Genomic DNA, 22413 nt, shown 5'->3' on the forward strand with positions numbered 1-22413 from the left:
TATTAATACAGGTGGCCTTTGATTTACCACGATGTTTACATCTGTGTCCTGTATGCTGTTCTCACTTGAGTGATTTTAAGTATTTGTCCTTATTAAACTCTTACATTAATCAAATAATATTGAACAAAACTACAAAAAAAAAAAAAAAAAAAAAAAAAAAAAAAAAATAGAACAGATAAACTAAACTGAATTAAACTACGAGCATCTGGAAAAAAAATGGAGCTCCGGCCAAAACATTTTCAAATATTTATTCAAAATCAAGACAGTACAAAGACGGTACAAATATGTTACTTCAAAGGACCAGGCAAGTGTAATTTATGTTTAAGATAGTTTATCTCAGCTTATTTTGAATAGTTATAAGTTAAGATAGAGTCAGATACAAGATCATTATAACAGCGAGGACATTTGGTTTGCCTACATTTGAAGGCATTGAAGAGTAACGTAACACTGTGTGGACGCTAAAATGTTTGACACAGAGTCTACATTTAAATATCTATATCTATAAAGGAAATGTCCGAGCACGTTATATACAGGGAAATGTGAGCTCGAAAATTTCAAGGAAACGACACATTTTGATTATCTCTCTAGTGGAATAAGATAATATTTAATGTTATTTACTGCTGCAAGATACACTGGGAATCTTATCATATATATATGTATATACACTGAAAATAATTCAATGGACCCATGTACATTTATATAAAAGCATTTTTCTAGAATTACTCACTTAAATAAATAAAAGCAAGCTCATCTTACTGTGAAAACCTACAGTGGCACATTGTAAACATACAAAAGAGCAACTTCTCAGCTTTGAAGCGGCTGATGTAACACAGTAAAAATATTAACACACGGGTCCTTTAGCACTTCATAATAAGCAGGTGTTTGTTTTTTTTTTCATGACTGTGTCATTCAACTTCATGCTCCAGTGAGCAAGAAAACTTTGTGCTGAAAATCTCCCAGGGTCCTGAACATAACACTTTTCAGGAAGTTATGCAACCTATGGATACACAGTAAGTCTTAGTAATCCTCTTCCCGGGCAATTTACAGTGGTGTTCCCTTCTGTGAGGATGATGTAAACCTCCTCAAGATGGCAGTGTGGTGAATTGTCTACACCAGCAACTCTCTCTTCTCTTTACTCAAACAGGTCAGCTGAGGATGCAGTGCAGCCCATTTCTTCAATATCGCGTCGTAGGACCAGAGTATCTGTAAACTGTCCTGTTATACTGTTCACTCAAGGAATAAACTAAAGGTAGGCCCGTCCTTCCAGATCACCACATGGGAGCTCAGGTGAGATGAGTTAAGATGAACCGGGCAACCGTAAACAAGACGCTTGTGTGACTGAATTAATAATAACCTTGGTTGTTCTCATGGATCTTCTGCTCCAGCCTCATTTTCAACTCTGACACTAATGCAGAGCTGATGTTTCCCTCTTTGCGGCGGCTAGATTTTGCTTTCTTGGAGCCTTTGGAGGCCAGCGCGCCAGATATTGTTGGGACTGCTCGGGGCCTCTCACTGGACCGTGTGTTGGATGGAGGTGGAGGGGGCAGACACGGAGCAACAGGGGGTGGAGGCTTTGACCGGGGGCTGCTGGTGCCTTGCTGGGGATCTCCCTCTGGGTCTCTGGTGAGAAACTTATCTGCAGGGCTGACGAATGTGATAACGGGCATCTTGAAGGTCCAGGGCTCCTGGTTCATGGGTCGCCTCTTAATAATACGACGTGCCGGCATGATCCTGTTGGACTTTGAGTTGCGCATGTACATAGCCGTAGAGATTATGACAGTCACTCCTACCATTACAGTAATGATAACAGTGACCATGCCTAGTGCTTTCAAAGGATTGTCCCTACTTTTCATTAAAAAGGCCGCCATGTGCCCCTTGAGAGGAGTCTGTAAAAGAGCATAAATTAAATAGTTTGAATCTGAATCCAAACCTTGACCCAGCATTTCTCCAAAGCATGCAAGCACGAGAGATGGATGTGCAAAGCACTGGCAGAGGAGGCCCAAACAACATAACTACTAACAATCTACTGCTCTCACACTCACACTCAAACACCTGTCTTCCTCTCTCCTACAGTACGGGACAGCTGATGCAAAGCTATGAACTAAGCACGACAGTGTTGTTGGGAATGCGTCTGGCAGTGCGGCGCATGAGGATTTCTCTTTGACTGATGAACATGGAGGATGACAGTTCATGAGACAATGACAGTGAAGTGCATGTTTGTGGGAGAAAAATGAAGATTAAGTGAACCAATCCAGGTTTAAAATGGGTTTAAATAAAGTAAAAGGCTCCATCTTAGTTAGTTTGATAGCCAAATCTACTGAGTCAGTAGAAAAAAAAAAGAAGTATTTTGGCAGTATTAGTAAAGTAGTCAACATTATGTATCTGTAAAACTACATATTTAGAAAATATTGTATGTAGTATTTTCTCCATTCAAAAAATAAAACAAATTAAAATAATACAAAAAATTTTTTTTTTTGGATTGTGACAGTATTTCTTTAAATGTGCTCAAGTACTCTTTTACAGACGGTAGCCAGTCAGTAAACATATTTTTAAGTAGAGGTATCAGTTATTTCTCACTTGGCTCTGCGGATCACTTTAATGTAGTTACTCTCAGGGTTGATTCGGGACCTTTTTACCGCGTTACAGTACAGGACTGTTGATATGCAGACTGTTAGTAAAATGAGGGTCATGACAACGCTGAAAAAAATTCCGAAAATAGTCAGCGGACGCTTGCTGAGGCCCATGAAGTGTGTAATAATTCGACCTTTGATCTGAAAAGCACGATACACAACACAAACAAAAACGGTCATCATGAAGAGTGACTGAATGAAAGTAAGGTAAAAACATGAAAAATATGAAAAATATGAATTCATGTAAATGACTAACTTAAAGGATAATAGTGCTGTTCATTTGTAATTCATGTCCATATTTAAAATATGACATACCAAAAACTGTTTCTCATCCAAACAAATATCATGTGTAGCTACAGCCATGTGCTTCATGGAGAAAAGACCCTTTCATAATTTACATTTAGAGCTGCAAAATAGATGACCTTTAGAAAGAGCAAGCAGACAGAAACAGACATCTCTAAATGAACGCTAATGTTGCTCCATATCCTTTTATTGTGTACAGCATATAAGTGTTTGCTGGAGACTGTCCTCTAAAAAAAAAAAAAAAAAACGACACCATAAGTATTTTGTGGGAGCAGCTTATTATGACTAGCAGTTGTCCCGGAGAAGTGACGCAGTTCATCTGACGTATATAATGTGAGTTTTTCCTTGATAGGAGGAGGTGGGTTAAAAGATTGGTTCGATACAACAGCTGACGGTTCAAGTGATCATTTTAAATCCAACTATTATCTTTCCCTAAACCTCACCAAGTGGATTTTGTGCCTAATCCTAATCAGGGGCGCTAAAGAAACCCTCCTGTCGGTCGTATTTGAGGGTGGGAACGGCCGACCTACGTAGTTGTTGGGTTGGAGGACTTGTTGGTTTGATAATACTGTCACATTTATTTGCTAAAACAAATTAATATGTGGCCCAAAAATTAAGTTATTGTACCTTTTAATAGCTTTTGGGCAACAACGGAGGATTAGCTTTATTGGGCTGTGACAACACAGACATGACTTGTTCATGGGATAAATTAATTGTGGGTTCTTTTCTTTAATAAAGCATAACAAAACGGCAGTGTTATCCTTCAAATTAGATGAGGTCAGTGAAATGTGACAGGCTGAAACAAGGATAGCAGTAGCATGACAATAATGCCTATTGTCTGATGTTAAACTGCGTAGATCTACAGCTGAGGCTTGGAACAGGAAGCACTGTGAGCATGCCGCGAGCTAGAGCTAAGTCTTACCGCCTCTGTGATGTCGATATTGACAACGGTTGTCGTGCTGAAGGACGGAGAGCCTCGGTCCCGGGCTTGGATCACCAGAGACCACTTGCAGTCCTTCAGCCTGGTGATGTTCTGCACAATCTCCATGGACTTGATGTAGGGCTTCAGCTGGATCTCCCCGGTGTTGGCGTTGATGTCAAATGCGTTGTCAGGATCAGCTGTCATGATGGAGTACTCGATGACGTTGTTTGGAGACTCCGCGTCTTCATCCACTGCCTGTAAAAAGTAACACAGGTTTAAATACTCACATATTTGGGATTCAATGACCTGGACAATAGACTGCCAATATCAAGTGGTCTTATTTAATCAGAAAATCAATATTTGCTTTGTAAATTACAAAAAGGGCCACGAGATCATTTTTATCAGCAAGACTACAGTTTATCTCTCAGTACTTTCTGAAGCCCGTTTCTTCCCACTGCAGAATTAAATCTTTAAAGATGGGTCACAAATATACACTTGGTGCACTGTTTAGGTTTTACTGCAGTTTAATGTGGGCTTGACTCAATATTCATGTAGTGGTTGTGTTCATTATCAAGATGGAACATGTCGTCCAGTATATTGATGAGGCTCATGTTATCACAATAGTTTTTGAATAAAAGTGGAGCTCAGGATTATGATCAGGCTTTGGACACCAAGACACACTTTTCAGTTCATTTTGGGATTTTAATGAGATGTCAATAAGAATAATGTGTCATTTTTGTTGTATATGATGTGCACACAAACTGCAACTGAATTTCTAATCCTTAACAGGCGGTCCTTGACTTCCATACAATGTAGGACTGCAAGAGTCATTTTGTAATGAAAGATTCATTTACTATCATTGTTTTTCAATTAATTCTATGAAACTCAAAGCAATGGTCCAAAAATGCCCATCACAATTTCACAGAGCTGAACGTCCCTATTTCAAATGTCTAGTCCAAAATATTCAGTTTACAACAACAAAAAAAAGTTGAAACTGAAGAGGCTGTAATCATGAATATTTGGAAATATGTTACTGTTTCTGAAACCATGAAACAATTCGCATAAATTGTTCAATCGACTAATTACAATACAACAGTCTCTAAATGTCAATATGTGATTACAAACAGCTTCATCTAATCATTTAGAAATAGATTTTCAGTACAAGTGGAAAATGATGCAGCATAATGTACCTCTATTTTGACAGGTGTGCCGATGATCATGGTCTTCTCCATGAGTTTGTCATCAAACTCTGGCGAGTGGTCGTTCATGTCGAGGACGGTAATGAATACTTCAGCCAGGGAGTACTTCCCCTCCGAGTCCTCAGCCTTGACGTAAAAGTTGTATTTGGACCGGAACTCTGCATCCAGGCTGGTCCAGGGCTGGGTGGTGATGAGGCCTGATGACAGGTTGATTGCAAACCTGCAGTTCAGATCAGACAGTGTGAGTCACAAGCACAAAGGTCCAATCTGTGTCATCCCAACAGGCGTTTCTAAAACGGGAACTTCACAGTTTACAGAAAGAAAAAAAAAAAAAAAAAGGTGATATTTACATCACAAAATAGTTTTTTATTTCAAAGATTTTGTGTGTAGAATTTGAGATTTTTGGACTTTCCAGTGTTTGTACTAAAAATAGATAATGTGGCAATACTGATACACCCCCTAGTACCTGACAGACAAATTCAATTTTTCACGAATTGTGTTATTTTTTGAGTAACTGCAATGATAATCACATTAATATCCACATGTAGGAGCTTTAACGAATGTGAAGTACTCAACAGTGCTCTATAGTTCAAAACAGGTCTTGCTGTCATTTTATTCAGCCGATTTTTCCATCTTGTTTTCCGCTGTGAAAATTCACAAGTTGCAGTGAAACTGATAACTTTCACACAATTAACTCAGGTCTCTGCCTGCAGACGAGCATAAATTCTCACTTTTCCTTCACTGCATGCTGCCTTGCTTTTCAAAGCTGCCGTTTCTGTGGCTCCAGCTGTCACATTGCATGTTAATTGGCTCTGCCTATGTGAGATGGCCCAGGCTGTCTATTTTTAACCCATCCAATCCAATTAGGAGATTAGCCGGCATCTTGCAGCCATTTTAGAGCGAGTTATTTGTGCAGCAGAGGGGCCAATCAAACTGGTTTCCTGCTACCTCTTCCATCAAAAGGTAAAGATTAATCAAGACTGGTGTCCTGTTGGCTGAGTTTACCGAACACTCTGACACTCTCAGCACTCATGAGTCATACCTTTAAAATAGCTTTTCAGTCTTTTGTGGAAATGCAGGGGTTAAAAATCAGATCAGACTGAACCTAAACTGGCAGGACTGAAAGGTTTTTACTTACAAATCGGATCCTGATCCATAAATCGTGTATTTGACTTCACCCCAAGGCCCTGAATCTGGATCATTTGCCTGGAGGAAAAAACAGAGTACAGATTATGAGCCCGATGTTTATAACACAAACAAAAAAGTGTGCACTTTGTAATCAAGATTATTTACCTGATACATGATTCATTAACTTTTATATAGTTACATGGTGGTGTTAAAAAAAACAACTAAAAAAAAACAAGGTGTCTAAATGTGGTCCACTACTCTTTTTTTTTTTTCCTTTTTTTTTCTTTTCTACAGCTGGTTGTGGATAACCAGCTAGAGCCTTAAGCTCATGTATGACTCTCTTACTGCGTAAAGTGGGATGTAGGTTTGGGTCAGCATGATTAACCTTGGAGCAAAATTAAGCTTTTGACTTCACACTGCCTATTGGACATATTGCCTTGCTGCAGGGTACATGCAGTACGATGGAAAGTGAGACACAGACGCTCCAATGTTTCGAGTAATAATCCATCTCGCTAAGGAAAAACATGGAGCATATGCCAGAGTATGACATGGAGATACTGAATTTCATACTAAGGAATAATTAAAAAAAACAAACAAAAAAAAAAAACAGGAGTGCATAAGCTTTTTTTTTTTGGTCTGGCACCTACCGGCTTTCATCTAATGAGCCGCCCTGAGTAATATGCATTTATTGGAGGATTGATGGATTATATAATCACTTTGGTTGGGTTAGAGCAGAGTTTAATGGTGATTGACTCACGGTTACAGACACAACGCTGGAGCCTCCAGAAGAGTTCTCTGGGACCCTGGCGATGTAATACTCGGACGTGAATTTGGGGATGTTGTCGTTTGTGTCCAGCAGGTTGATCAGGATGTCAGCGGTAGCACTGAACCGCTCAGGTGTGTCAATCTCCACTGCCAGCAGCTGCAGAGAGACGCAAGTAAAGTGATTAAATCAGTGCTGAAACGTTTAGTCAATTAATCCATTAGTTTATAGAGAAACAGGAAAAATAGTCTGCAACCACTCCTGCAGCTCTGTGAGACTGGAATTCCCATGAAGAAAACATGCGAACATTTTTCATATACACTTTTACATTTTATGTTTCATATGTAGCACGTCTGCATTCAAATTGAATGTTAATCCAGCTATCAGATAAAATATATATACAATAACAACGGTTTGTTGTCCTTTATGAAGTCTGACCTTAAAAGTGAGGGTTGCTCCCTTTTCATAGTCGATGCCAGATGTATCTTCCACAATGATGGTCACCTGTGCTTCATTCAGGACCGTCTGGGGAACCACCCGAAGAACTCGGCTCGGCCCGACTAGCCTCAGCTTAAATTTAGCATTTGCTCCCTAAAAATAGGCAGCAGAATACAAAGATGAAGTAGAATATATATATTTTTTTTAAAACAGTGGCTTCAATCGGACTCAAGATGTCTTCCGCAAACCACGATGGATTGAAAAAAAATGTGAGAAAATGTGTCAGTTGATGTTAACATGAGTCACTGAGGGAGGATGGAGAGAATAAACCTGACAGAATACTGAGTAACATCTTCATTTTCAATTATGAACAGGTTTCCTAAACATTTTAAAATATTGTCACATTTATGCAATGTAGTCTTGAGAGATCAAATGTATTTGTGAGCAGAGTAACAAACTAAATTCTGAGACAACTGCTTTTGTCAGAGTTATTGCAGAGTAACACCAAACTACGCTCAGCCTAAACCCTGAGGACTAAAACAAGAGATCAATGAGACGTGAAATAATTTGTGAATAAATTTACCTGATCGGAGTCATTGACTGTGATCTTAAAGCCTCGGAGGATTTCCCCTGCAGGCGGATGCTCATACATGGTGACCTCAAACATGGTCTGCGGTCCATTTTCTCCGTAAAAAGTCGGAGGATGGTTGTTGAGATCCACCACCCGGACCGTCACCGTGGTAACGTCGTAGTCCAGCAGTTGATTGTTCGGCCCGAGCTCAGACGCCTGGGATTATAAATTGACATTGATCAACACTTTCAGCAGTAACAGTAAATATATTCATAAGAGATGAGTGTAATGAGAGTAACTCGAAAAACTTAAGTGGGAGAAGAGTTTTACCTGGACTTTAATTTCATATAATTCATTTTTCAGCAGAGAGGGATGAGTCGTCAGGGTGATGCACCCACTGGTACTATTTATGTCAAACACGCCATCGCTACCTGAAAGATGAAGACAGACATGCTGCAGATGTGCTTGGAGTCCGATCATAATGTTAACATCATGGTCGAAAAAGAGTAAACGAGGTTATACACCTTCATTGAAACAACAAACAGCTCAAAATGGCACTTATTTCTTGTTTTTAGGTCTTACCATTCACAAACGAATAATGTATGGGGTTAGGATTGCCTTGATCACCATCTTTAGCATACACTGTGAATATTTCAGAACCCTGTAATTAAAAAAAGAATATATATTTACTGCATGTAAATAAAAGTCAAAAGATAATGGACTTCACTGCTGAGGACGAGACAAAGACTTACAGGAACTGAGACTTCGTAGATGTAACCAAAGTATGGAGTTCCTACAAAGCATGGAGGCATGTCCTGGGCATCGATAACATTGATTGTTATGGTGGCTGTGGAGGTCAACACCTGGTGCTTTCCCTTGTACTTTCCACCTCCATCCTGAGGAAACAAACAAAGGCAGAGGGCAGTGTCAACCCCTTTTATAACGGTTACTTAGCAACACCTTAAGTTGACACTTTTATCCAAAAAAAAAAATATGATCTGCCTTTAAAATGTAATTTAACCACAAGTATTTTTTTTATTTTTTTTTTACTCTCTTAATCAATTAAATGTTGAAATTACTTACTGCTAAGATTAATTTCTGTTAACAACATGATAGTATCAGAAAACAAAATCAAATGAAATATGGGCAGCACGTAATTCATTAAAATTCAAAACGTGCAGGGTTTAGGAGGATTTTTATCAGGAACATTAGATATCTGGTTAAAATTAGGACATTCACCTCTAAAGACACACTTTTCAGTCAAATTGAAAATAATTGGGAGCAGTGGAAACTGTCATTTTTATTTGCATCAGTGCAAATTTTATCATAAATTTAACTTAAAAGTATCTGATGTGTTATTTACCAAATGCCATTTAAGACAGGTGTTTCAGTGGCCTTATCTACTGTGTGTTGTTTACAGAGACACACAGAGCGGAGGCTAAGCAATCCAGTGATGCATCCATTACAGTATTACTCAGAGAGAAGATGACACTCACTTTGGGAGCAACACTTTCAACGCTTCATCACACGAGCTCATTAAAACCTTCCAACAGCTTTTATTTATAAAACCATCAGAATAAATGTGTCAAAAGCTCTACGTGAGAGGTCTTTGGGGTTATTGAGAAACTCTAGTAATTTTTATATTCCATGTAATTTCTCTGCTAAGATTTGATTTATGCTAAAGAAAATTTGATCTTGCCACATATTTGTGTTAATTCCCAGATTTTATGGAATTTAAATGCAATCAATGGCAAATACGCATGCCTTGAGGACTGAAGAAATCCACAAGCAAAGTTCATTTGTATTTTGGGCACAAACCCAGCAATAAAAGAGCGACGGTGACCTCTCACCTTTGCAACTACTGTCACAAAATGTGTCGGCGTGGTCTCATAGTCCAAAGTCTCTCCAGGTTTGACTCTAAGGATCCCGCTGTGTCCGTCAATGGTGAACTTGGTGAACGGGGATGTCTGATGAAATATAAAGATTCACACAGTTATCAGTGTTTTCTTTTTACTTTAATTTAACAAGAAAGAGCCATCGAGCTGACATCAGAGATGTTTCCGATCAGCATTAACTCTCAACCTGCTTCCCTTCAACCTTAGCTTTTTAGGATAGTTTTATCTCACAGTTGAAACATGAACAGTAACGGCTACTGTGCTGTCAGCTGCTGGCCCGGACCAAACCTAAGCCCCCCCATTAAGCCTTGAATGCCTCGCTCAAATGTAATTGAAATTTAATCCACTAAAGTAACACCATTTCCAGACTGCTCTCTGGTATGAGATTAATCTTTCCCTCCACATACTGTCCCATCACTCAAATGCCCTTTTCCTCCCTCCACATGGCAGCACAGCTCTCATGATGTCAGCTCAACCTCCTGTCTACCCTCTAAGTGCTAGGGCCATACCACACATAAACAGTATCACTATGTAGATATTAATGGTGCAGTCGTAATAATACTTTTTTTTTTTTTTTTTAATTAATTACAAAGTGTAAATAGAATCAAACAACAGAAAAGCAGCAAATAAAGTCCGAAGTAAAAAGAAAAAAATAACAGGATATTGTCAAAAGAAATTATTGTTAACACTTTTAAATAACTGAGCTGAGAACTAAAGATAAACGTCTTGGCCAATTTCAGGATGTTAGAGTTAAAAGGTCAGAAGATGTGTGCAGCTATAAATAGAAGCTATAAATAACTGTATGTGATTAGTGAAAGGTCTTATAATCAACACTGAATACAGCTGGATGCCATGTGCAATGGGGCTAAAATCGCTTTAACTAGCCTAATTTACATTAGGTCACTTTTCCGTGCACGTGTTGCTGGAAAAACCGAGCCGATGCGTTTTAGAGACGGGCTTTTTCTGTAAAGATAGATGCAGTAGTCCGAGAAATACAAGACAAAAGCGTGAACGTTTTGGGAGATACTTGGTTCTGGAAGGATTGTGAATTTGAATTAGGTGCACATGAAAAACTCTTTCCACCAAAAAAATGAATTTAGATGTAACGTTTAAAATTCAACACAAAGCCTACAGTTTGTTCCTGAAAGTCAGTGGTAGCCTTGGCAGCCTTTAATTCAGTTTCAAAAGCATATTTCATTCAGTGCTCAATGTCCCATCTTTTTAAGTTGCCAGGGTCGCAGCTGTGCTTCATCTACATAACAATGAAGCTGTCAAATTACCTGTAGATAGTACGAAACACTGCCTCCCGAGCCCATGTCTTTATCCACTGCTTGGACTCTGTAGATGCTACTTCCTGGAGCTGTGTCCTGCAACAGAAACCAGAGATTTGATAACATTTAAACTCACGTTAGTTTTAATTACCATCACTTGTTTGAGAGTTAGGTGTTGTTGACAGCACATCTAGAAGGCCTTTACACTATTAATCAAATTACATCACGTGTATTTATTTAATATACTACCGCATACCTCTGGAATATCAATGATGAAAGGCAGGTTTTGAAATTCAGGTGTTTCGTCATTGGTGTCCATGACAAACACTCTCACTGTCTCAACAACCTGAGAGCGACAAGAAAACAAATTCTCAAAATGTAAATAAAAACATCTGCATTAAAGAGAATTTATTTCAAGACAACAACCTTTTCCAGAGATAAATAATCAACCAAGGAGTCAGAAAAATATTCTGTGCATATTTACATGTTTTTGTTTCGTGAGCACAGAGTGTAAGCATTGTAAGTTTCATGCTGTTTTCATTCTGTGTGGTTCTTAATTTGGAGGAGATATATGTTTTTCACATATCTATGTTTTTTTTGTGTCTCTTTTTCTTTCCGAGAGTTTTGTTTTATTTGATTTTAAAATGAAATGATAGTTTTATAATATGACTGTAGAAATATTAGAGATTAGGGGTTACGAAACCGGCAATGCATTAACGACAATACAGTATAAACAAAAATATCTCATATAATCAATAAAAAACGTACTTTATTGCGACCATCCGTTATGCTCACGAGCACCGAGATTTCATCTTGTTCCTATGAAAACGAGAATGTTATTGTCAGTTTGAGTCAGATTGTTTTTTTTTTGCACTCAGAACAAGAGTCTTCATTAAGAGGCTCACCTCTCTGTCGAGCTCCTGAATCAGAGTCACGTTTCCTAATTTGGGGTCCACCCTAAAATATTCTTTGGCGCCCTTTTCAAAAGTCAGACCGTACCGTACCGGATCCCCCTCCGGATCTGTGCCGTTCAGGATATAGATCTGCATTCCTGTGAGAGAAAAAAGAGACACAGACAACAAACTATCAAACGCAGGAAAACCAGGACATTTCTATTGTCGTTAAAATCACGCATCAAAGGTGCAAAAGCCTTTTGTTTCATTTGTCAGGGTTTGTTATTCCATGCAAGCAGCACGTTTGTTGATGAGCTAACGCCCATATTGTTTTCTTCCCGTAAGTCTCGGTGTACGTCACAATCCAGAAGGTTTTACAGTGATTAGCTCGAGCCTGAAAACCACGTGTGATCGCTTTATCACACCTCGGCACTTACGCACACCTTTAACTACGCTGAACAACATCTCGCACCGAGATGTTCCCAAATCTATCACCGTTAAAATCATTATCAAACCGCAAGTGAGACTTACCAACAGGTGTATCCTCAGAGACGCTGAACAAGGCCATATTTCCATTTGTACTGCTGGGTCCATTATCATAAAAATATGGAGCGTAGTCTGATTGCCCTTTATGACAAAACAGAAAAACACGCACCAAGTTATTTGAGCAGAAGTCAAAATAATAAAACAATGACCTCACGTATTAGAATGCTACTTAATACAAAGTAAAATGCAAACAAAATGTCACATAAATAACATGCACACGTTTACACTTTGATGAATTTTCAATAGAAATGTTTACATTCATTATAACTGAGAACTGTTGCACTCACTTGCTAAAAAAGGGCGGGAATCAAAAGCAGGAGGGAGAAATAAAGATGAATCATCAATATATTTGCATTTTAGGTTGCAGTGTTAAAATGCAAAGAAAAAGGTAACTACACACAGACATGAATGAAGTACAAGCGGCATGTAGAGTCCACACTAAGATGGACGTGCGTTAGAGGATTAACCAGATAAGAGCAAGGCAAGAAGTCTTAACCCACACACACAGACGATAAAAGAAAAGCAAAGCCTTACCCAAAGTAACGCGGAGCAGGAGGAGAAACAGTAAAGCGTGCGTTTTCTTTTCTTTCTTCATCCTGGCGGGGAGGTAAGGCTTGGCTGGACCATGTGGAAGGCTTGGTTGGAGGGAAAGCGAAGCAATGAGTGCCTTGCCCTTCTGGAGGCGTCTCAGCAGGCTCAGGAGAGGAGAGGCTGGGACGGATTCTCAGGCACTAATCCAGTGACGCATCCCTTCCCCTTCGCAGACATCTTCTACCGCTCCGCTCTCGCACTGATTTCTCCTGAAAAACTGCACGTGGAGAGAGTTCAGGTTTTTACACAACGCGGTGTGATCATCACATCTCGGCACACCTGACAATTTACACGAGGGACTGCATCCATAATTTCCTGCGAGATAAAAAAAAAAATAGACTTTTGAAAATCAGTGATGCTCTCAGTATTACCTCAAACGACACACTGAAATACCCGCTCTGATTCTGTGCTACACATTTGTTTTTGAGACACATGTCACATTTGGCTCCGGTCCCCGGTGTTTTAAAGGGTTTCAAAGAACTCATTAGTCACATACAGTGAGTCCCAATAGCCTAAGCCTCCTGTGGACACTTTCTCTGGCAGCTCAATGACCAACACAAGCCTGAGCTGCACTTGTGAATCTCTGATGCACTTATTTCCAAGAGGCTTTCACACATTACTTTCACCAGGAAACCAAAGTGACCTGCCAATCATTACGCCTCAGGTGCACAAAAGGTGGCACACAGCGATGTTTTTCTTATCAGCCTGTATTGTTTGATTTAACATTTTAAAAGCTGCAAGCCTACTTTATATTTGTAATTAATCTTAATGAAGGTACGTCATGCTGCAGATGATGTTTGCCACCAAATGTCTAAACCTGTGAGACATCATCCTGGTATGAATCACCGGCAGCTTAAACAAGTCAAAGCCAAAACACAGCAAATAATATGAGAGCTACAGGCCAAAAAAAAACAAAAAACACGGCTTATCTGATAAAAAAAAAAAAAAAATGAACGTTTGATCTTGCCCCCATGATGACAGTCATGAGACAGAAATGTCATACTTTTTTTTTTTGGAACACAACTTCCACTTTGGCAGTGGCAGCGCTTTGCACCTTTTATATTTTAACAAAAAAAACCAATAGATCCATTTACAAGCAGCTGTCAGACGAGTGAACGCTTGACTGCCATTTCAGTAACGTGTGTTAACTGTACGTATTCACTGAGAGGAGCGAGTGCTTCCTGTGTTCACAGGTATGAAAATAGTCTCTGGCTGAATGCTAAACATTTAAGGCAGAAAAAAAACATGTACTTGGAAGAACTGTGGGAACATAAAAATGCAGAATTTCAAGTGGATCTCCTGCATTCAAGATATTACAAGAACAACGGCATCAGAAAAATGTACTCATGCACTCGAAGTAAACATTAACCAAGATGTCACCTTTTAGAGTGGCGTTCTTTCACACCTCTTTGCTTGTTATATCGGTTGTGTGTTTATGTCTTGCTTATCTTTTACTTTACGTATGTTCTCCCCCTAAACAAGCGTAAACACACTTGGCCAATAGACCTGCATCTGAAGGTTCGTAAAAGTTCTTACAAGTCATCTTGATGGGAACATAAATGTCTAAACTAAATTTTATGGTAATCTATTCAATAGTTGTAGAAATATTTCTCTACAAAACACAAAGGTGACCCTCATGGTTGTGCTACGGAAGAAGTCAGAGGGCTCCCAGGGTCCAAAGTACCTCATGTTTAAATGGTCAATATTAGGAACCCAGGTTCCCCAGCTCTCTATAGGACATAACGGGAACCTGGAAGAATGTTCCACGGCTCTCTTTTCACTCAATATGACATGGGCTATTGTGGGTTCGGATTGAATCGGGGAAGATAGGACCTTGGGAAACGAGGACCTCAGGAATTTAAGACCCTGGGAACATACTGTAGGACTTTGGGGACTTAGGACCCTGGGGATATATTGTAGGATCTTTAGAACTTTAGATCCTGAGGAAATAGAAACTTGGGAACTTAGGACTCTGGGAATGTAGGAAGCTGAGAACATAGGACCTTGAGAGCAGAGGACTCTTAAGAGATAGGACCTTGGGAACTTAGAACCCTGGAAACATAGAGCCATGGGACACAGGACCCTGAGAACGTAGGAACCTGAGAACAAAGGACCCTACGAACATAGGGCCTTGGGAACATAGAACCCTTGGCACCAAGAGCCCTGAGAACATGGAACTTTGGGAACTTACAACCCTGAGAACATAGAAACCTCCTTGACTTCTTTTAAAGTCATTTAGATACATAGTTGGAGAACCAAAATATATGCACTGTGTGCAAGATGTGTCAATTTGTTGAGAGGATGAGTATAGACCAATATATCGAGCGTAAGCCATCCTTACAATGCGCTGCTAATGCAGCTAAATGTAAATAAAAAAATAAAAAAAAGAACTGTACAGAATACGGAAATATGACAAATATGGAAACAGCTCAACAAAGTCTTTGTGAAGTCTGAGTTCTTATGGTATTGTGGGTTGAAGTGGTGAAGCTATAACACAAAAGGCAGATTTATTGTCCACTGAATTTGTTAGCGTCCCTCCCTCTCTGACTCACACACACACACACACACACACACACACACACACACACACACACACACACACACACACACACACAGAGACACAGACATACAGACACACAGACACACACACACAGCCTCCAGCTTATTTTAGGCAGTGAAAACCTTGGACCCTAACCAAATATTGGTCATCAATCTGAAAATGACTCACAGAGGGCAACTGTTATCCCCAGTGATGGCAGATCTCCGCATGCTGAAGCTTTGGCCAATCTCATCCATTACCGCCCTCTTTAACCCTCCCATCTGCAGGATTTTTTTCAGTACACGCTATATATGAATCATACGCGTCCTAAACATGAGCATGATCCGAGAGATTTAAAACACCGCCTGGCAGCTGGGCGCTCCACGTGTACGTGCTTTAATGAGGCACCTGCACATTTACAGATGTTAGCATCTGTTGCAAGTGCCCTGGTTTGAAGGTTTAATTCTAGAGGAGGAGCCAGATGGTGGACAAGAGGATTACTAGGCTAAGCCTTTGTCATCTGCTGCTACACACCGACTCTGTTTACACCGAAATACAAGGTGGACCCCGCCAGTCCCCTCGGGCTGCTCCGAACCACTAAGAGTGTGGATAACGAATGTTAAAGTTAAGTCAGTTTGGGAGGATTTGGTGGCAGCGGGGAGAGGTTAAGAACTAAAGTTTACACCGCGACTCACAACAACTAATCTGAGCAACAGCTCTGGTTATTTCGATGTCAGCGGTTTTGATGGTCACCGAGCCCACTTGTAACGTTCAATTAAAAGGTTTGGCAAATTTAATTTAATAAGTACCAGATGGTTAAGAATTTATTAACAAGGCAGAGTCACCCACTGTTATAAAAAAAAAAAAATCCCCTACTTTCCAAACATTGCTCGCCCAACATGAACTTGCAAAAAAATACTGACAAAATTAGAGGATGACAATTTTATGCCGTGGTTAACTGGGATTAATGTGTTTTTCTATGGATCAAATACGTATTTAACATTATAATTGATCATATTATCTTATATATAAAATAACCTAATGAACATCATGGACTTTTACGAATAGTTGGAACTGTCCTAATACTTTTGGGGACCACATCATTTTCATGATGTATCTTAAGTAATAACTAACAGGGAATAATAAGATGGATAAAAACAGGTTTAATTTAATAGCACTACGGTTATCTGTTCCTTGTCACTGTTAGGGTAAACGCTAAGAATGGGAACATTTCTCTGCGGGTATGTCGGCATGAACAATACCTAGAGCCTGGAACTGAAGCATCTAAAGAGAATTCAACTGTCATTAATAATATCATACAAGACCTGTTGTTTTCCTACAGGTACACGACATAATGTCTTCTGTGAAAAGGTCTGTATCGGGTATCATGTTGGCTCACCCTCCAAAATCTACAACAACAGCAAACATCATTTTTGACTTATTTTATTAAGTGATCCCACTGTTGAAATTACTGTATTTTTTGCAGAAATATATGAACTAATGTCAACCTTTGAACTCATCGCAGAAGTGCAACATCGGCGAATTTCTGAAGCAAGAAACATAAAGCATAGTCATTTTCTGTCCTGTGAATGCCAATCTACGACAGACATATGTGACATTTCTGTTACTATACTTTTGGAACTTTTAAATATTTTTCAAAACACAAACACCAGCGAGTACAAATAAATAGAAAACATAAAGAACAATACAAAGGTGATTTAATTAATCTGTGACCCCAGGATACTTCCAAAATCAAGGTAAGAGCTCCGTCTCCGTGTTAACAATGTACAATAATTTGTATCCTTTACATGGACTGGCAAACATGCACCACAGAGTGCAAACCCCGCAAAGCCTTGATCTACCAGTTACATAAGAGCGGTCTCTAAAAGATAACACCTGGTGTATGCTGCTTAGTAACGAACATGACTTTATTCAGAGCTTAAAACTGCAGCTGAACTCGTGCTGGTGTTTTACTTCCTTCTGCCGCCGCCGCCGCCGCCGGCCAGGATCATCACCAGCCTCATGAAAATATTAATTGTGTCCATGTAAATCCCCATACACCTGGAAGAGCAATAGAAATACACGGAATGAGATCCACACGATGTTAAAAGTAACAACAGAACTGTGCAGCAAAAAGGAAGAAGTGGACTTTAATTCCCAGAGCGACTCACGCATTAATGGGGTCGTATTTCTGGACGCCGTAGAGCGGGTGCGTCTCCGCTCGCTTGATGACCTTCTGCGTGTCATAGAGGAGGAACATGCTGAACAGGACCAGGCCTCCGTAGACGGCAATCGAGTACAGGCCTGCTCCGAACGCCGAGGTGGGCGGCAGGAACATGGATCCTGAGAAAGACAGAACATTTGCTGTGAGAAGGCTAACAGACGGACGTAAATAAATCATTTGCTGATCATCTTGTGATAATCAATAGTTTAGCTGCATTCAGCTGCTCGGCCCGGTGCTTGATTTTGAAAAACTGATGTGATCAGACAGTGAGCCACCACAGAAATGGTACTTGGTCATAAGTGCTAAAGCTTCCCCCCCACCCCCCATAACTGCAGCAAAACTCATCCTGTAGATTTGTTGAATTGTACACCAAAACAAATTGTCCTCACACTAAACGTTGCAAGCTTTTTTGTTTTGTTTTGGAAAGGGTTAAATAACATCCATCCACAATTTTTACAGTTTTTGTAAATGTTATTTCACTATCTGATGTGTCATCGTTACTGTTCCATTTTTCTTCACCGCTTTATTCTGCTATTGTGTGACGACAAGAAAGAAATATTTGCATTAATCACTTGGTTTGGTTGTGTGAAAACAAACACTTTCAGTGCGATTTACTCATTTGTTCTATATTTAGGAAGAAATGATGTTTCTCACGTGGCACTAGACTACGGGGACATAATCATGTTAAAAAAAAAAAAAAAAAAAAAAAAAAAAAAAAAAAGCCAATAGCTGGCATTTAATATTTCCCTTTAGTCTTTTATGAGGCATTTAATGAAACAATGTGCATTCACCAAGAACATATCATGCCACTTGACTTGGTGACATTTCACCGAGGTGATCACACTTCTATATTTTGAGTGTCATCTGTTGTACTGCAAATGGAAAACTTGCAGTTTATGTACACTTGACATTAGTCTATGAATATTACAGACATTAGTCTATAAACTGAAGTGGGAGCTACAAAGCAGCTGTTCACTGAATAAAAGCACAAGCCGTCTACGTGACGCTTGCTTCCCCAAAGGCTTCTTTGGGTTTAGGTTTTATTTTTCCTTTGGGTTTACCTCGCGTCATTTTGGACACACGTCCCCGCTCCCTTGCAGAGTTCATTTATCCACTGCAGTGCACGACCTGACTCTCCTAAACCTGCTAGAATAAGTAAATAATCTGAGCCTGAACCCATCCGGTTGCGGTTCAGGTCGCGAATTACAAACTCACGGAAGTATTTTCAGACATTTAGAGAGGTGAAATACATCATATATTGCTTACGGTGGGCGCATGGATGGAGGCTTGAGTGAGCGAGGATGCATCCATTTTTGAAATACCTGTGCATTTACTTATTTACGTGGGGATCGTAATACCAGGCTCCCATCGTGACAACTGTCAGCCCTTCGGCGATGGATGATGGCATCGAAAAATCGACCCAACCCGACAGTCTGAACACCCACTTGTTCACTGTTACTTGAGGTTGCCGAGACGGTTTATGAGCTGAAATTGTACGGTACTTACCAATAGAGGAGGCAAACACCACTCCAAAGCCGACAGCCAAAGGCCCTCCCATATTGAGGAACTTCTCACTTGGAGCACACATGGCCACAGTGGACAGACCTCCCACGATGCCTGCTGTGTACCAGGCGGCCCTCATCATCAAAGGCCCTCCCAGGAGAGTAAGGGGGGCGATGACCGCACCCATCACACCTTATCAATAAGTACAACAAAAGGACAACTCAATGTCAATTTCAAAACAACAAGAACAGATTGGTGCCATACACTGTAGAGGTTTAAAGACCACAGCAGCTGTTTACTCTGAGCCTCGATATGACTGCCCCCTAGTGGCCAATGGTGGCAACTACGTAGCAGAAATAACAGGACGACATAAGAGAATATTTCATTTTTTTACAAGACTTTAACTTGCATACCTGCATGGAGCATCCAGGCGAGGTGTTTGGGCATTGGGCTCTGCTCATATGAAATGGACCTGACCAGCATGCCGGCACCAATCATAGCCGCAAAAGTTGCTCCGATTGCCTGGATTAGAACAAACAGTAAACATTCGTATTAATGAATTCATCTGAAAATGTTAAATACATCAGAGCCACTATACTTCGTATTACTGCACCAGCTCCAAGGTGTTCAGGTTGATCTAAAATGCAAGTTACAATGCTGTAAGGATCTGTTGGATCTGTTGGACCCATTTGAGTTATAAAGCTTACCATCCAGGACCCTCTCATCATCAGACCCATGAGTGCCGGGGTCCTGCTCACAGCTACAGCTGAAAGAGCTGTCAGTCCAATACTGCCGGCAAAATACATGTAGGTGGAGTGGATCCTGTCTTTAACATACTGAGGCCAGATCCTGCACGGAGAAGAAAGGGGGCCTTTAGATAGTAGGAAACACATGTTTCTACTTATCCGGGATTCAAAATGACATTAAAGAGCTGTCGGTACTAAAAAGCTGCTCCTCACATTGACTTCTCAAGGGCACCGATTTCATTGGACATGCCAAGTCCATAGTAGCACAGCGCTCCAAGGCCAACTGCTGCACCTCCAGCCAAAACCATTCTTCCCATGCTGTCAACTAGGGACAAAATAAAAAAAAATCCTTTAAGAATCATTTTATTTTATTTTTTTGTACTCTAAAAAAAAAAAAAATTGGGAAACCGAACAGTAATCACGCAGTTTATCATTACAGCAGGGCTCAAATCACTTGAGCTGTCTGCTTGGGAAGGTGGAAAACACAAGACTTGTGTAACAGTAAGTACAACTCAAAATAAGTGGTATGTATCATAGCTCTTACTTTTGATGAAAGTATCTGTCGCTGGCTCAAAAGCTGCTTCTTTGAGCTGATCTTTGGTTGTCTTCGCACGGCGGAACCCAAATCTGGCCTTTGAGGAAAAACCCTGATGAAAGGGGGGGGGAAGAAAAAAAAAAAAAAACTTCACACAAACCTGGAATTGTTGTTTAAGAGCTGGGATTTCACACTTGGCCTCATCAATCAAAACTGAAAACAATCAGGGAGTACGCAGGGAGTTGTATTTAACAAATGGCTTGAGGCGAATAATAAAATCCGAGCTATCAGTATCCTGATCCTGTTTATATAACAACTCTTTTCTTTTTTTTCCACGCTTTGTCTATTTGTATTCATGAGTTCTTGTCTTTAAATCAGCCAAAGGAGAAGCATGCATGATCGAGACCAACATATGTCTGACTGAAAAGGAACAGAAAACCACAGATTTTGGATGTACTATAAAACAAGCTTAGTGGGGCTGAGGTGACTCAAATTTGAATAAGAGTTTCTTCTAACTTAGTCTAATCTTAGTACAAGTAGTAGAAATAACTTAAATTGCAGGAAGGGGGAGGGGGAGGGAGGTGTTTTCCGTCACCTGCTGGGGCCTGAGCAGCGGTGATCTCAGGGCAGACGAGCCCTGTGTCAGCCCGGGACGGAGCCCGGCGAGCGGGAGACTCCTCAGGCATGTCAGCCTCGCCACCAACATGGTCATTTTTTAAATTTATTGTCCCGTTATCAACCTGAAAAGACAAAACAGAGCATCTTGTGATATATTGTTGTGACTCTGTCGCCTTAATAAATATCCAAAATGTCCCATCTGCTGCACTAAACAAACGTCACATTGTTGCGTTGACAGCGAGTGCTTTGCTACAGTTAAAATAATGTAGCAACAACAAAGACAATTCAGTAAATAGATAAAACGTTGAATGTCATAACATTGAAGGTTCGTATAACCGAGTTAGCTGACGGCTAAACACACGTTTAGTTAGCAGTTAGCTACGCCGTCAAACGAGCCCTCCATTATTACAGTAAAACGTTCAACCGCATGAATTAACTATCCACATTAATAGTGTGACATGAATACTCACTATAATACACTTAACGGTGAGTAAACGTTACATACCGCGCAGCTAAGCTCGTCGTGCACCTTTCCGGAAAGAAGTGCGCAAGTTTCTGACGCAACTGTTTTTTTTTTTTGCAACCTTCGTGAAAGGTCCCACTTTGGACGTCATCATCACGCGACAGATCTGATGGGAATTGTAGTTCAAACTCAAGCGAGCGTTTTATAATCCCGTAAAAATGCAACAACAACAACAAAAAAGTCCCGGGATCCGAATTCAAATAAAAACATCTGCAAGTAAAAATACACCTTTAAAAGCGAAGCCTTGCAAATTAATGTTTTACTTAAATACGTATAAAGTAAAACGTGTTTCATCAGGAAAGTATTCAATGTAGAAAATAATTCAGAATGACTCCTGTCAATGTTTTCATTATTCATAACATTGTAAAGTTACTCATAATTTCAGATGCCAGATGCATGTTACTTCTTGAGACCTAATTTTACACAAAGGTTTAGGGTTATTGTTATTGTTATTTGATTTGGATTTCTGTATTTTTCTATTAAAACACTTTGTAGTCTAATTCGTGTGCTATAAATAAGTAAAATTGGTATATAAATAAAGTTCGACATCATTAGCCTGCTATTACTTTCAACCA

General features: G+C 39.9%; 2 protein-coding genes across 2 annotated transcripts; both read right to left on the reverse strand.

Moving 5' to 3' along the window:
* Positions 1 to 234: 234 nt before the first annotated feature.
* Positions 235 to 13494, reverse strand: LOC138204859 (cadherin-related family member 1a-like). The gene is made up of 17 exons (XM_069160418.1): positions 13094 to 13494; positions 12545 to 12640; positions 12026 to 12171; positions 11889 to 11939; positions 11377 to 11466; positions 11130 to 11216; positions 9805 to 9921; positions 8707 to 8850; positions 8537 to 8615; positions 8285 to 8385; positions 7967 to 8170; positions 7384 to 7536; positions 6940 to 7104; positions 6193 to 6260; positions 5046 to 5274; positions 3856 to 4110; positions 235 to 1886 (listed from the first exon to the last, which is right to left on the reverse strand). Exons 1-17 carry the CDS (start codon positions 13152 to 13154, stop codon positions 1344 to 1346), a joined length of 2589 nt encoding a protein of 862 aa, XP_069016519.1. The 5' UTR covers positions 13155 to 13494; the 3' UTR covers positions 235 to 1343.
* A 3622-nt stretch (positions 13495 to 17116) lies between these two features.
* On the reverse strand, positions 17117 to 21906 carry ghitm (growth hormone inducible transmembrane protein). Its single transcript, XM_069160419.1, has 9 exons — positions 21821 to 21906; positions 21293 to 21437; positions 20707 to 20809; positions 20376 to 20487; positions 20124 to 20265; positions 19830 to 19938; positions 19420 to 19608; positions 17861 to 18032; positions 17117 to 17750 (listed from the first exon to the last, which is right to left on the reverse strand). Exons 2-9 carry the CDS (start codon positions 21407 to 21409, stop codon positions 17660 to 17662), a joined length of 1035 nt encoding a protein of 344 aa, XP_069016520.1. The 5' UTR covers positions 21410 to 21437; positions 21821 to 21906; the 3' UTR covers positions 17117 to 17659.
* Between the last annotated feature and the right edge of the window lie 507 nt (positions 21907 to 22413).

Source organism: Embiotoca jacksoni, unplaced genomic scaffold, assembly GCF_022577435.1.
Source record: "Embiotoca jacksoni isolate LCO1_2020_lvr unplaced genomic scaffold, fEmbJac1.0.p SCAF_26, whole genome shotgun sequence".
Classification (NCBI taxonomy): Eukaryota; Metazoa; Chordata; class Actinopteri; family Embiotocidae; genus Embiotoca; species Embiotoca jacksoni.